Source organism: Oryzias melastigma, linkage group LG22 (genome assembly GCF_002922805.2).
Source record: "Oryzias melastigma strain HK-1 linkage group LG22, ASM292280v2, whole genome shotgun sequence".
Taxonomy (NCBI): domain Eukaryota; kingdom Metazoa; phylum Chordata; class Actinopteri; order Beloniformes; family Adrianichthyidae; genus Oryzias; species Oryzias melastigma.
The window spans coordinates 13433256-13448203 of NC_050533.1; the positions used below are offsets into that span (position 1 = coordinate 13433256).

Here is a 14948-nt window from a genome sequence, read left to right on the forward strand (position 1 = left end):
TTTTGCACTGGTGAAAAATTCGATACCAGGGCGCTTGGAGGCTGATTGGGGTGCATTGAGAGGGCCTGGGGTCGCTGATTGGTTCAAGAGAAGCCCCATAACTACAAGGAGGTTATATCAAATCAACTTGTTGAAGCAGTCTTATAGACTGGAGGGAAGTTTGTTGTTGGACTGCATGACTTGATTCCCTCAACAACGGTGAGTGGGGGATTTATTTTAACATTTGTGACATAATTATTAGTTTTGGAACTTATTTGGGCACATGTGGTGCGCAATTACGCACAATTTTATTTATTTATTTATGTTTTCTTCCTCAGCTGCACGATTAATCATGGACTGAAAGACTTGACAAGCATGGCAAATGCAGACAGTGAAGTCAAAACATTGCTCAATTTTGTAAATTTGGCATCCAGTGACATTAAGGCGGCTTTGGATAAATCTGCTCCCTGCCGGCGCTCCGTGGATCACCGGAAATATCTTCAAAAACAACTAAAACGCTTTTCCCAAAAGTACTCCAGAGCTCCGAGATGCCACACACACAGATCTGTGGATTACAAGTGCGCTAAGCCGGTGGGAACTGTTCACCAGAGCGCGACGGTGACAGACAAGGCCAGCTCGGATGCGCAGGAGGAGAGCGTGGGGAGCGCGGTGGAGCAGGTGCCAATGAGGAAGCGTCAGCTACCTGCCTCATTTTGGGAGGAACCCAAGCTGACCAACTCGGAGAACGCGTTGGTGAGACTTAAAGGGAGTCCTGCGGGCATGCGTGAAGGGAGCGCAAAGGAAAAACAGAAAACGGTTCACGTGGATCCAAAAGTCCCGGCGCCCGCGTCCAGCCGGCGCAGCTGGACGGATAAAGAGACCCTGAAACTGGATCTGATCTCTCCCGTGTCTGTAAGCGTTTGCAGCTGCTGCCCCTTCCAGTACCACGGTCACCACGTTCTGCACAGCCACATTGTTGTCCCCCACCCGCCCCTGGGACTGTGGAGCAAGGCAGCAAGTGATTTAGGGAGACCCGATCATCCCTATGAACAGAAAATCCACACTCACGTTGTGGTCAAACCGATTCCCACCAAGCCTGCAGCCCAGACTCCGATCTTCAGTGTGTTTGGATTAATCTAAGCAGCATGAAATACCGCAGAATTCAACATTGTTCTGTTGTTTGCAGCATTTTGTTTTGTTGTCATTTTTTACACTAAAATGATCAAGCACTTATTAATGCTGCTTCTATTTTTGTAATTTTAATGGACTAAAATGCACTTTTCCATTAAATCCATTCATGTCACCTATCAGAAATATTTCTATAAATTAAGTTTTTTTTTTCTCCCCAATTCTATTTAGGGAATGACAGATCTTTGTTCTAGCAGAAGGTTGTGTTCATGAACTCAAACATCATGGCTTAGTTTCCTTTTTCTTATCTATGAAAACACTTTTTAAAAATCACAGTGTTGTTTGACAGATTTCAAAAAGTCTCTTATCTTCAAATAAATGATTCATCTTCTCTGAAAAGATCTTTTGGACAATAACTTCCTTTTCTGAATAACTTTTTAAAGATTTCTTTTAAAAAAGGAGAATAATTGACATATTAAAGAGCCATATTGTCAGATCACATCCATAAATAGATAGTTATAAATAAAAATACAATTTTACAGAATAAAGATGTCAAATCATAAAAGAAAAAACATTCTTTTGTCTCTGAGGACGTTGTTGTGAGATGGTTATCTTTGAGTCAGTCATTCAGGCTCAAGTATCTGATCAGTCTGTCTGGCAGAGGTAAGCCTGTGATGGATCTCAGTCTGTTTTTGCCAATCTGCCTCCGGATCCTTAACCTGCACAGGTGGAACAGTGGACGCGGTGACACTGCAAGACAGGACATTTGCATTCATGCAAAAATAAGAAGAGGTGCAAATGACTTCTTTTTTCTACTCCATGTGAAAATGAAAATGAGTAGGATTTTTATCTAGGACTCACATAACTTCCTCTTGACATCATGCCACTTCTCCCTGCTGTCCAGTAGCTCAGTGAGCTTGCTGCAAAGCTGAACTTGCCCCACGTGCTCCAGCAGGAGGTCTAGCACGGGTCCTGCCCACTCACACATCAGCGGGGTGGAGATCCACTCACAGAACTGGAGATGGAAAACCGTAAGAACACTTAACATTTGATGCTTTAGTTGTTGTAAAATGTAGTTCATTCATGGCACACCTGGATTGTCCTTTCTGGTGATTCATTGCAGTTCATAAGAGCCGTGCTTTCATTTAGCAAAATATTGCAGTTACTGTCTGGAGGTGGATGAGGATCACGGCCATACGTGCAGTAAAAACACGAAAGTGCATCACAGCCGTGGTTCAAAAGGCACCTCAGAAGAGGGAGGTTATCCATGCAAAGAGCAACAACAGCAGGGAATGTGGTGGAATAAGATGGTATCTTGGCATCCAGGTCTGCTCCTCGCTCCAGCAGTAAGGCCACGCTCCTCACACAGCCCTGACGTGCGGCCATGAGAAGCGGGCTGACGGGGTCCAGGCTCAGGCTGGCACCAGCGTTTAACAGCAGCTCAGCTGTTTTGGTGCTCCCGTTAGCGACAGCAAAATAGAGCGCCGTGGCCCGTCGATCGGAGTACTGGACGGCGTGACTGTGTGCCAACGTGTCATTAACATCTGCACCTGCCTTCAGCAGCACAGCTGCCGCCGCGTGCCTGTTGTGCTCTGCTGCCAGGTGGAGCGGGCTGATCCAGCTGTGCCGCAGCTTGGCACGACTTGTAACTGAGACGAGCTGGGACACAATTCTAACAGAAAGAGAGAGAGAAAAAAATCAATACCCACAAACCTAATATTATATTTAGTCTCTATACCTCAACTCACTCATGGTGGCCATATTTTGCAGCAATATGCAGAGGTAGGAGTCCAGAGTTTGCAGGTTTGTTAGCATCTGCATGTTTAGAAAGCAATGCATGTACGACTACGTTGTGGCCATTTTCAGCAGCCTCATGCAGAGCGGTGATGCCATCACACGTCTGCATGTTCACATTGGCACCTGAAAGAGCATAATTCTGTAAATATATGTATAAATAGAACTAAGAAGTGTATTAAAAATACCTCAGTCACCTTTGTCAATAAGGTAACACAGTGCCCTCATGTGTCCTTTCTGAGCTGCTACATTTAGAGGTGGGATGCTGTACGTGTGAGCTGGATTGAGCATGGCCCCTGCCCCTACCAGGATGTCACAAATCTCTGTGTTATCTCGAGCCACAGCTTCATGGAGAGCTGTCCAGCCCTGAGCACACCGCTGGTTCACAGTGGCGCCGTAGGATAGAAGGAGGCTGACCATCTCCACATTCTCCAGTTCACATGCTGCACAGACAGAACACCAGCTCCATTTTCATGTCCCACATCTGATATTGACTCCTCAGCCGTACCTTTGTATAAAGCGGTCTCCCTGTTGTTGTTGGAGATGTCAGGGTCAGCTCCTGACTCCAGGAGGCATCGAACACAAGGCAGGTGTCCACAGGACACGGCGAGCAGCAGAGACGTCTGCTCCTGCAGTGTCCGTTTGTCCACTAAACCTGGGTGGGCTGATGGATAAATAGAATGTTGTTGATTCAGGATGATGTCAGATAATTGTTAAAAAGCCATACCCTTCAGAATGATCTTCAAGCACTCTGTCTGTCCACAGAAGGCAGCATCATGCACAGGTATCCATCCATCTTTGTTCTCCTTCAACAAGCTGACAGGTGAGGATGTTGCCAGATCCTGAAGTTCCTTCACATCCCCTCTCCTGATGGCCCAGATGACCGGATCAGCATCCCTTTAAAGAATCAAATACAAGTTTGAATCACTCATAATGATGTAATTGATTAATCTATTAATTGCTTTCGCAAAGTTTTTTTCTTTTTTTGCAACCAGATTTCAGAAACCACACACACAAACTGAACCAACGCGGCTTCCGTGACTGTCGCTGCACAACAAAGACTCACTCCGGCTCTGTGGTTCCGTCTCTCCTCCAGCTATCTTCTCTCAGTCGCGACACAACGTCGTACGATTTTCGTCCTGGGCTTCGGAACTGCGATAAATAGTCCGAATATCTGAATTTCGTCATTATATCGTCTGTTTGTCGCCCCCTGATCGCAGCGCGTCCTCGGCGGCGGCGGCGCGCAGCTGCTCAGCTGCGTTCAGATTATTTTGGGAGGGAATTGTCAGGCGGCTGCGTGACGGTTGTTTCCTCCATATATGTCAACAGACACGCACACGGGCCGATAAGGCGCATAGCGCTGGAGATAACTCGCTGCTGCTCTTTTTGTGTGGCGCTTTTCATTGGCTGCTTTCTATATGAAGCAACCAGACGGCTGCACGCATGTGACATATCAACACCATCGATGAATCACTTCTTTCTTTTATGATAAAGCGCACTTTTTTCTTTAAACCCATGCCATTCGAGGAATGATTTAGAAAATGAAACGCACTAAATTGGTATCTGACAAGGAGAAAAACAATAATCATTAAAAATAATTTTCCCCCAACAAGAATTAATCTTTTTTTAATCAAATATTTGACCATAATTAAATCTACTGTGCTATTTACAGTTTTAAAAGTTCCTGGCCCACCATTTGCTTTATTTATACCGTAAATGGTGGATATGATAGAAAATATTGATTTAGTGAAATATCGCGATATTGCATTTGGTGATACTTGTATCGATATAAAATGCAGCCAAGATTGAATTAATAATGTATGAATGAACATTTAGATCTTACTTATGTTTCCACTTAAACCCCTGACCACTTATTAGCAGCACACTGAGCCTCTTTGAGCAGCTCCACACCGCAATAAAACAAAGCAAAATCTTGCAAGAACAATGATATATGCGAACCCGATGTGAACTTGGAGCCTTGTAGTTGTTGTCATAGAGAAACGAGACATGTCAGTTTAACTAAGGATGAGTTCTGAACCAAAAATCTGGTATTTTTCAATATCACTTATCAATTTATCTCATTTTGAAATGTTTTTAAATGGTTTAGGCCGATTCAAATTGACCTCAGACAGATTCATCTGGTTGTATTGTAGAACTACAAATTGATTCACCAGTGACTTGTTACACCCCTACTTTCTAAGCATTTTAGGGGCTTGGAGGGATACACCCAAACTTGCCCCCCTTGATATTCTACATGCACCCCGTAGTGGGGGTGGCTACATTTTAGGCCCACTTTTTGGACACTTTTGTCATATTCCAAAAACTTACATTTGATTCTTTGTATTCTTTTGTTTCCGTTTGAGTTATATTATCTTAAAAACACAATTATTTATGCATACAGTATACACAAAGTAACACATAGAACATCTTCATAAAATACATCACAGTAAATTGTCTCACCCATTGAAGTTAGTTGTGATATCAGATGAAGCGTGGCGAGTTGTGAGACAAACTGACGGTTTGTTTTTCATGGTGCTGCTCATTTTGTGGTAAACCCACCTTGACCTGGAGATAACAATCATCATTGAGAATAGTTGTTGTTAAACCTGAAGAAAGAGAAACCCAACGGTGAACGGTCTTCTTCAAATGCAAATAGCAAAGAACAATGAAAAATCAGAAAGTACCTTGTAAAGTCCAGCAAAGGGAAAGACACTCTGTGCATTTCTGTCTTTGATGATGGGAGTAAGTGCTTTGGGGGAGCTGAGGTCTGCTGGCAGTCTTCAGATTTCAGCTCCTTGTGCAGTGAGGTGGGATGCCTTTTAAGGACATGTTCGGCTTTGTTTTGTTTTACTTTAATCTGCTGCTCCAGATGATGATGGTGGGGTCTTTTAATGAGCGATGAAGCAATGAAATGCAACAACAAATACAGATAGCGCAAAAGCTTATTTTAGCAAAATGATGGATTCTTTGTTTAACATATAAATCTGATTTTGTGATAAAAAGCTGATCATATTGATAGATCTTTGTTGTCTTCCACCAAAACTACTCTAACTTCCCAAACAACTATCAGATGATACTCTTTTTTTTTTTTTGGTCAGATCATAAAAGCAGTGTAGTGGAAACAAAACCACACCATATCTTTCGACATCCCACACTGACTGCTTCAGTCTTACACAACCACTTCTTTGGAAATAAAAAAGAAAAAAATTCTTCCTCGTCTTTCTTGTCTAAGCTGGAAGTGGCTATTAAACAAACAAGTTCAGCAAATCAGTTCTCACGCAGAGACACGACCCTATGAAAAATCTGGATTCTTAGAGTGTGACAGTTGATACTGTTGTGTCTATAATTGTCTCAGCTTTCATAGGACAAACCACTAGGATAGTTCTTTTGAAAAAGTTTAGGCCTCACACTCAAAGACAATTCAGGTGAAAACCACTTCTTACTAATAGTTTTTTTCTGGTACCTGACAAAAGGTATTTCCTCATACCTGTTTGATGGTTTTTCTTTCTTGTAAAGCTATGTGCTATATGAATGCTACATTCCTCTTTAATGTCACCACTCAAGATGTTTCTCGCTGTATGCAAATTAGCATGCTTTAAACACAATGAGCTTAAAAAAGTGGAGTCGATATGTTAAAACTTAACTAAGTAAAAACCTAAATAATAAGCCTTAACATAAAAAATAGCCTCTCATCTTGGCATCTGTTTTGAAATGGTGTGTACTACTAGTAAAAACAAGAGATTTGCAGACTTGCACATTCTGTTGCTTACAAAATATGAGGTTACTAGTGGCTGGATAACTGAGTGCAGAACTGGTACTCGTGACATCAGAGTTTGATTCCTTGGGTGGGCTATGAGCCTCATCCAGTGAGGGTCCTTGCCTATAGCCACAAAGGGGGCTGAGTCTGAGTCTACCTGTGCTAGTCCCCGGCTCAGATAAAAAACAAGGTGGTGTCAGGAAGGGCATCCGGCGTTAAATTCTTTGCTCAACCACCTGCACGAAACAGTGAAAACTGATTCAACTTCTGAAGGGAGCAGCTGAAAGTTATATACTATCAGATTAAATTACTGGCCAAGAGTAGTGAGTGTAGCTGTCCCATATTTTGTCCTGTTTATAATGTGTGAATGTTAAATGTTAACTCCTTCAAATAGAAAGTTGCACTCAACAGACCATTTTCAAGACTCCTGTGATAAAAAAGGGGAACCCACATAGATATCCTAATCTATTGCAGCAGCTGTGTAACTGGTGTGAAAGCCTCACTGGTGTTTCAAACCAAACACAACATTCTGGTAACCCTTTGAAGCCTACTGAACATTACAGAACGTTCAGAAAGAAGAGAATGACCTGCTCTGTTGAAAAGACAAGAGAGGTCTATAGTGACCATGAGAGAGAGAATGTAAAACAAAACAAAAAACAAAAAAGAGCCACATGGTTTTAAAATGATTTATTTGTATAATGGTGCAAAAATATTTGTAGCATAGCTGAGGTTCTGCTCATTGAGCTTTGCCGTGAGGCATAAACTGGAACTGTCTTTATATTCACCAATTGGGTTGGTGTCATTTACCTAACTTTTCTAGTGGAGGAGTAACATACTTACTTAATTAAGTTTGTTTGTTCTCTTTAGTTTTGATAGGTCATTCATATTGCAAATTAATTTTCTATACTGAAAGACCAAGTGTTTTGTTTAGTCTTGTCTTTGTCTGATAAACGGGTTTGAGATTCCATCATGTTTGCCAAATGCTTTGACATGATGCCCTGGAGTGTTTTCTTGTCAGTTTATTTCTATGAGTTGGAAATGATATTGTTTATTTTTAATGACTCAATTTTACATTCCAATCAGACAAACCTATCATAATTTATATACATAAGAGGAAAATGGTCAGGAAAAGTCTCTATACCAAATAATTTTATTAAAGCTGACATAAAATACATATTTTGTTCTATAGAAAAAATAAAAATATATTGGAAGCAAATAGAATATTTAAATTTATCAATTCTAATTGGCAGACACCTATATTAATTTTCCTTTTTTTTGTTCAATGTTTTATGCTGTGTTTGTTTTTCTGTTTTTCTTTTAATTGTTTGAGAATAATCTCTTTATTTATACACTACTAGATATATTGTTCTGCATTTTTTATATTTTACTGAAACATGTTCATTAAAAATCTGTTTGTATGCCTGTTTACTTGGTTGAATAAAGTTTAATGAATTTGCAAAGTTTACTCTGGTGACCTCCTGTAAAGGCCCAGTTTGCATGAAGGGCACAAAGCTGCAAAAAACATTTTCTATTTTTATGAAAATAATATTTATTCATTTTCCTTTTTAATATAAAGACTCGTGTATTTGTGCTGTATGGTTAACATACTTTGTAAACTTGTTTTAAAGCCAAACTGAGATGGTCGTCATTTTGTTCTTCCTGTCACTAGATGCTGTACTTCCGGTCTCGCGGAAGTTGCCATAACAACCTCGAAGCTATCACGACAAATGGATTGTCGCAGCGCTAGCAGTTACTAGGTAACTTCACACAAATATAACGAACTCGTGTTTTTATTTTTATTGTAGAAGCGTCGTAAAAGTTGGAGGAAGCATTTTTTGGAAAAATGACGTCACTGCAACTTGCGATGGACTCTGATAGAGAACTCGAGAGAGGAAAAAGAATAAACAACATATTTGTGACCCAGTCAGCAGACACCAGGTAAGTGTGTGAATTCAGAAGTTGTTTTTTTCTGTAAAATGATCAAATATTATTGAAGATTATTAATGAAATCCAAATTAATTTCTAGTGAGATAACAGAAGATGATGTCACCTGCCCTGTTACTTCAGAGGTAAGAGTACAAACACCAAATATATACATGAAATAAAATCCTGCTGCTCTACAGAAACGTCCTAGCAAACGACACAGGTTTTTTTTATTTTTGGCTAAAAACGACACAATCATAATTAAAAAACCATTGGGAACAATTTTCAAGTCGATCAAGAGATGATCATATTGAGTCTTTAAAGCTAAAACACGTATTTGAATTTGATACTTTATTATTCAGACATCAAGAGATATTCTACAAGCTGGAGTGACCACTTTAAAAAAGAACATGGTCATGAAGAAGAAGGCTGAGCTGGATGAGATGGACGTGCAGCTCGCACTCAAACGCCACGAGTTTAAAAGCTGCATGGAGGCTTTGGCTGCCAGGAGGTCCGAGCTGGAAACTAAACAGCAACAGGTGAGTCAAGAGGTGGAGAGAGGAGAGCTCCTCACATCTGAATGATCTAACTGTTTGTGATTTGACGATGAATTTGTATACTCATTCAGACACAAGAGAGGGTGGAGAAATTTGAGAAGTTTGTTGGTGAAAATGAAGCGAAGCGCCGTAAAGCTCTACAGAAGTGTGAAGCTACACGCCATCAGAACATTTTAAAACAAAGAGAGATTGAAGATTTGGCAGAACAACTTAAAAAGCTAAGAACCAGGTGAGAGATTAAAAGAAAAAAAAGAAGCTTTACTATAATTTTAATATGTTGTTTTCTTTTTTTAATGTTAATCTTAATCTCACAGGAAGCAAATTTTAAAAGACAGAATGAAAAAGTACAAAATCTATGAGGACTATTTAATGAAAACTCTCAATTTCCTACCTAGAGGTAAGTTTAAAACTGTTTCACGAGTTTTAAATCTATGCAAAAATATATCAAATTTATAAATATTTTGCAGCCCACCACGATGATGGGTACGAATCCCTGGTCATGCCCATCATACGGCGCCACAAGACTCTGTCCGTCACCCACCAGGAGCTTCAACAGCGTTTGGGCCAAATGGAAACAGAAGCAGAGGAGCGAAAGGAAAAACTGCAGCAGATGAAGGAGGAGCACAGGACTCAAAAACTGGTCCGAAATGAATCGCCCTACATTTAGAGTAGTGTGTCTTCAAACAACAGGGCTTTAAACATGCATTTTAACACACAGATGGCCAACAAGGAACTGTCTGAAGTGCAGAGTGAGTTAGTGACTCTTGAAGAGAAGAACAAGCAGACGGAGACTAACCTGATGATTAAGGAAGGAGTTGCTAAAGAGAAAGTATGAATAACCCATTCAGATTTAAAATTAGGGTTTAAAGAAGTAAAACATTTCTGTGTCATCTTGTTTTTTAGGTTGGAGAGGGGGCACGATTGCTTATGGCTATTGACAACTTGGCTCAGCAGTGTTACCTTCCAACTTATGGACTTATTGAAAGCATGAATGTATTGATCAAGATGGATATGATAAAGGTAGAGATCACATGGATTTAGGTCTTCTCGTAAACTCCACCAATTAACTTCACTCTAATATTTTTAGGAATACATTTTGGACAAAGCGGACACAGAGAGGCGAGTGAAGAAGCTGAGGGACTCGGGCTCAGCGCTGAAGAGTGCAGGATCTACAGCAGACAAACAACACAAGGGATCATTTAGAAGTATTGAAAATAAATCTAAGATAAAAAATATGAGTACAGTCAGTCAAAAAAGTGCTGCTTTTAAGTGATGGTATCTTGGCAGATGTAGTTTTTATTTATTTACTTTTACTTCACCTTTATTTTACCAGGAAATTCCATTGAGATTAGATCTCTTTTTCAAGGGAAACCTGGATTGAGAGTCATCCTCACAAGAAAATAAATACTGTTAAAAGAATAGAGTAGAAATAAAATGAAATTAAAATGAACCGTTTAACAATAATTAAAAGGTTAATCATGAGTAATACAGTAAGGTCGAGATTAACATGCATATTTCTTTTAAAAGCTCAGAACATTTGGAACATATTTTGATGCATTCTTTTTTTGCAAGTCTAGTAATTATAATAAATATATGGGGTTTAAAAAATCATTGCACCATTTGTATGTTAAAAATTGTTTAAATTCTGTTAATATATTTAAACTTTTAACATCAAAACATTGGAACAGTCTGTTAATTGTTGTTGTTTTTTAATTAAAATTCAACAGAAATGCTGATGTTAGACAAAATGTGATATGGATAGAAAATGTGTTGTCATGTGACTGAATTAGTCTAAATATATTTTATTTTGTTTTATAAGTACTGTAAATGTTGGATGAAAATAAAAAAAATTCTGTTATAAAAATGAACACATTTCAGTGTAATTTTTCTTTTTGTTTATACCACTTTTCTTCACCAACTATATTATTTGTGCTGCTAATCCCTCACATTATATTGTTCTAAAGTTTGGTTGTTTAATGCACAGAAAGAACAGGGTAACAATAAGTAAAAAGTATTATTTAGCCATTTTCCATTATATATTTTCACAGATTATGTTTATGTAATTATCATGCTTTGAAAATTCTGCATGGACTATACATTTTAAAACCCACTCCTATATGTTTTGTAAAAGCGTTCCCAGTGGTCTTTTGATTATGATTAAGTCATTTTTAGCCAAAAATAAAAAAAAAACTGTCATTTTCCAAGAGATAAGGAGTTCATTAGAAATTCACCTCATCTACAAGTGGATGCATAGGAATGGAGCTGCAAAGCGAACTTGCTGTAGTGGCTTCTATGTCACATTTACAAACTTTTTCCAAAGACATTTTGCATCTGCTACTGATTCACTAAAAACTATATTAAAAAAATGTAAGCTTCATTTTCCTATATATGTCCTCCGTAATCGTAAAAAGGAACTTAAACACGTTAAAAACTCCAAAAACAAGGTTTTTACTAGAGTGGGTCTTTAAAAGAATTCCGACCCATTTGAATTCAATTGTAAAGAGCCAATTCACAACTAAAATTGTCAATTTAGAGCCACACAAGGAAAGAAAAGACATCAAACAACACCAAATAATTATAAATGTTCAAATCATATTGTAAATAATCATACTATAAGGCAAAAGTGTCTTAATTGTTTTGTTATCGATAAATTAACAATAAAAAGATGAATAAAATACTACACTAGAATTTCAGAATCTGCTTGTGTTAAACTAATAAATAAGGAATTACTAAATTAATGACAAAATATTATTTTTTAGTCACTGTATGACGCTATTGAGGTTATTGATATTGAGATATTTGTTATTTAACAAGCAGGAATCTATTAATTTCCTCCTTTATTAATAAAATGTACATTTTATTTGATTGAAATTCCTTAAATTGTATTCTTAGTTGTATTTATTAAATATGAACAAAATATATGTACATTTTTATTGACTCAAACAATAGTTTTTACACATGGAGTCTACAAAGAGGGAGCTTATGTCAGCAGTTAAAATGGTGTACTGTCCCTTTAAGAACCCCCTCCACGTGGGTATTCTCCAAACATCCGGTTTGTAGAAACGGGAACTAAAATCCCCAAAACAAAACAAAAAAAATCATGCTTTGACACCGCGATGACGCACCTGTTCCACTGCTGTAATTACGCGGTTATGTTTCCACACTTTGAGGTTAAGGAAACTCGAATATTTGTCAAGTGACCGGTCACCCTCCGACGGAAGGAACGTGACGCTATATGAACAGATGGAGGCCGACTGTCTGATTTCACGCAGGGAAGACATTTCTGCGCTCGTGTCTGCGGAAAACCCGCACCCCAAACACAAAGTAGGCGGTTTTCCTCTGACCTTTATTGTGTAATAACACCAGAAGTGTTTCCAAAAAAATGATACAAGTTAAAGTGTCATTAATACTCTAATAATGATTACAAACATCAAAATACAGGAAATCGTTAAAAACTGTCGTGAAGCATTAATTTAAACCAACGCACTTTTATTTTCAGGCAAAACAGTGCAAATTTTTGTTATTACAGATTTTTTTTTAAATAAAACAATTATTTCTTTGTTAACTATCAACTACTACCTGGAGATGAATAATGTTATTGAAGATTTAACCCAAAGTCTTATTATAGAGATTTTTGTGCCATTATTTTACTTGGTGATGCATTTGCATTACTTTACAGATAATATAAAGACCAAATTTGTCACTATTATTATTTCTATATATTGTTTTTTGCAGGAATGCTTTAGCTTTATAGTCTTATTGTCAGAATTTGTGTTTTCAGCCAGGAATTATTTGCAGATATGATATATTTATAATTGATATTTTTGTGCATTCCTAGACAAAATAAAAAATGTAAAAAAACAAACTAAAAACAACAAATTTGCTGTTTTTTTCCATATAAATAGTTGAATTTTAAAAAGGATGGTGTTGTAAACTATTTTTAACTTAAAGTCCCTTTAGTTGTCACACACCTAGGTGTGTGAAATTTGTTTTCTGCACTTGACCCATCCCCTGAGGGAGCGGTGAGCTGCAGACACAGCTGCACTCGGGAACCATTTGGTGGTTTAACCCTCCTTAATGCTGAGAGTCAAGCAGGGAGCCACTGGGTTCCATTTTTAGAGTCTTTGGAATGACTTGGCCAGGATTTGAACTCCTGACCTTCCAATCTCAGGGCGGACACTCTACCACAAGGCCCCTGAGCTGGCTTAAACACAAGGTCATTCTAAATGTCTGTTATATTAAATTAATCTCTCCTGATCAGGATTTAGATAGCCAGTTTTTCGCCGTTCGTAAAGTACTCGGTGATGGGAACTGCTTCTACAGAGCCTTCTGCTTCGCCTACTTGGAGTCACTCTTACAGCATCCCCGAGCTCTAGAGAGGTACCCAAACAACTGCATATTAGTCAAGCTGTATAACCAGAACAAAGTGGAAGAAGTCTGATGTTTAATGTAATGACAGGTTCAAGCAGAAGATAATCCAGAGTGGACAGGTTTTGGCTGTTGCAGGATTCGAAGAGAGTTCCTTCATCCACCACCTGGATACCGTATGTATTCCTTTCTACCTTATCATGAAAACAAGAGAACAGAGGTGAATATACTTCTGCCGCTCTGCAGAAATTATGACAGATTATGACAGATTTTTTTGGGAACGCTTTTACAATAGATCAATAGATGATCAGAGTGGGACTTTACTGTTGTGGTCATGAGATTAAACCTAATGGTTTGAAATCAAACTGTAGTTTGACTTTATTCCTGCTCTGTCTTGGTTAGATTTTTCTGTCAAACGTATGAGCATCATCCAACACTATAAAGTGAAGCTAAAGCATCTCAATAATTCATTAGAGCCATTATATGGGAGGCCAACACTTTGAGTAATCACACCCAAACCAGTTTGGTTTGCTGCCTTAGAGTGAAAACTATTTTTACATTACCATTAAATAATATTTCAGCCTTTTTTCACCTGTATCCTCACCTTCTAAAATGTCAAACTGAAGAATGAAACGCTCCTCAGTTACTTGATCGACCAGTTCAGGGCAATGAAAAGGATTTCATGAATCTTTGTTCTTTTCTGCTGAAGGTTGTAAATGTTGTGGAGCAGTGCCAGGCCGAGGAGCAAGAAAGCACACTACTCAAGCTCTTCAACCAGAGCGCAGTCTCCGACGGCGTTGTTCAGTATCTGCGTCTGCTTACGTCAGCACATTTGCAAAACTTTGCAGACTTCTTCTGCAACTTTGTTGAAGCTCCTGACCTACAAGTCTACTGTCGTCAAGTTAGTACCAATCCAGTGAACATTTCCAAGCTGACGTGACATGACTAAAATAGGCTTTATGTTCTCTTTGTACAGGAAGTGGAGGTTATGGCAATGGAGTGTGATCATGTGGACATCTTAGCTTTGTCCCAAGCTTTGGATGTTGGTCTTCACATAGTTTCTCTGGAAGGTGAACACCAGCAGCTGGTACACTTCATCATTCCAGAGGGCGCAGAACCATCTCTGCATCTTCTCTACCAGTCGTCACACTATAACATTCTTTATCAACGACCTGAACTCAGAAACACCGGCCCACTATCCACTGACTAATCATCTCAGGAATGTTAAAGAAAAACGCAGAAAATAAATTCCATACATTTTAAACATTTTTTTGGGCTTAGAAAAGAAATAAAAAAAATGTTTTCACACTGTTTTTACTCATTTGTCTTCTGAAAAATTGTAAGTGAGAAAAGTAAAGTGACAATGATGTTTAAAGGGACTCTGAGCAAAGCCAGAGTTCAAGTGTACTTTTTTTTCCCCAACAAATCTCCTTTCAGTTTTA

The 14948-nt window shown here is 38.6% G+C and overlaps 4 protein-coding genes across 4 annotated transcripts; 3 read left to right on the top strand and 1 right to left on the bottom strand.

The window, feature by feature from the left end:
- On the top strand, positions 1 to 1506 carry LOC112143698 (protein FAM181A). The gene is made up of 2 exons (XM_024267909.2): positions 1 to 198; positions 318 to 1506. The coding sequence occupies exon 2, from the start codon at positions 355 to 357 to the stop codon at positions 1117 to 1119; it is 765 nt and encodes a 254-aa protein (XP_024123677.1). The 5' UTR covers positions 1 to 198; positions 318 to 354; the 3' UTR covers positions 1120 to 1506.
- Positions 1507 to 1524: 18 nt separating this feature from the next.
- On the bottom strand, positions 1525 to 4311 carry LOC112143466 (ankyrin repeat and SOCS box protein 2). The gene is made up of 8 exons (XM_024267662.2): positions 3968 to 4311; positions 3629 to 3798; positions 3410 to 3565; positions 3099 to 3344; positions 2856 to 3027; positions 2200 to 2779; positions 1969 to 2122; positions 1525 to 1857 (listed from the first exon to the last, which is right to left on the bottom strand). Exons 1-8 carry the CDS (start codon positions 4087 to 4089, stop codon positions 1727 to 1729), a joined length of 1731 nt encoding a protein of 576 aa, XP_024123430.1. The 5' UTR covers positions 4090 to 4311; the 3' UTR covers positions 1525 to 1726.
- A 4025-nt stretch (positions 4312 to 8336) lies between these two features.
- Positions 8337 to 11006, top strand: si:ch1073-416d2.4 (coiled-coil domain-containing protein 42 homolog). The gene is made up of 9 exons (XM_024267785.2): positions 8337 to 8596; positions 8685 to 8727; positions 8944 to 9120; positions 9210 to 9367; positions 9453 to 9535; positions 9606 to 9778; positions 9857 to 9967; positions 10042 to 10158; positions 10226 to 11006. The coding sequence occupies exons 1-9, from the start codon at positions 8502 to 8504 to the stop codon at positions 10409 to 10411; spliced, it is 1143 nt and encodes a 380-aa protein (XP_024123553.1). The 5' UTR covers positions 8337 to 8501; the 3' UTR covers positions 10412 to 11006.
- Positions 11007 to 11984: 978 nt separating this feature from the next.
- Positions 11985 to 14815, top strand: LOC112143838 (ubiquitin thioesterase OTUB2). The gene is made up of 5 exons (XM_024268087.2): positions 11985 to 12462; positions 13400 to 13518; positions 13598 to 13682; positions 14216 to 14407; positions 14483 to 14815. Exons 1-5 carry the CDS (start codon positions 12382 to 12384, stop codon positions 14714 to 14716), a joined length of 711 nt encoding a protein of 236 aa, XP_024123855.1. The 5' UTR covers positions 11985 to 12381; the 3' UTR covers positions 14717 to 14815.
- The last annotated feature ends 133 nt before the right edge of the window (positions 14816 to 14948 follow it).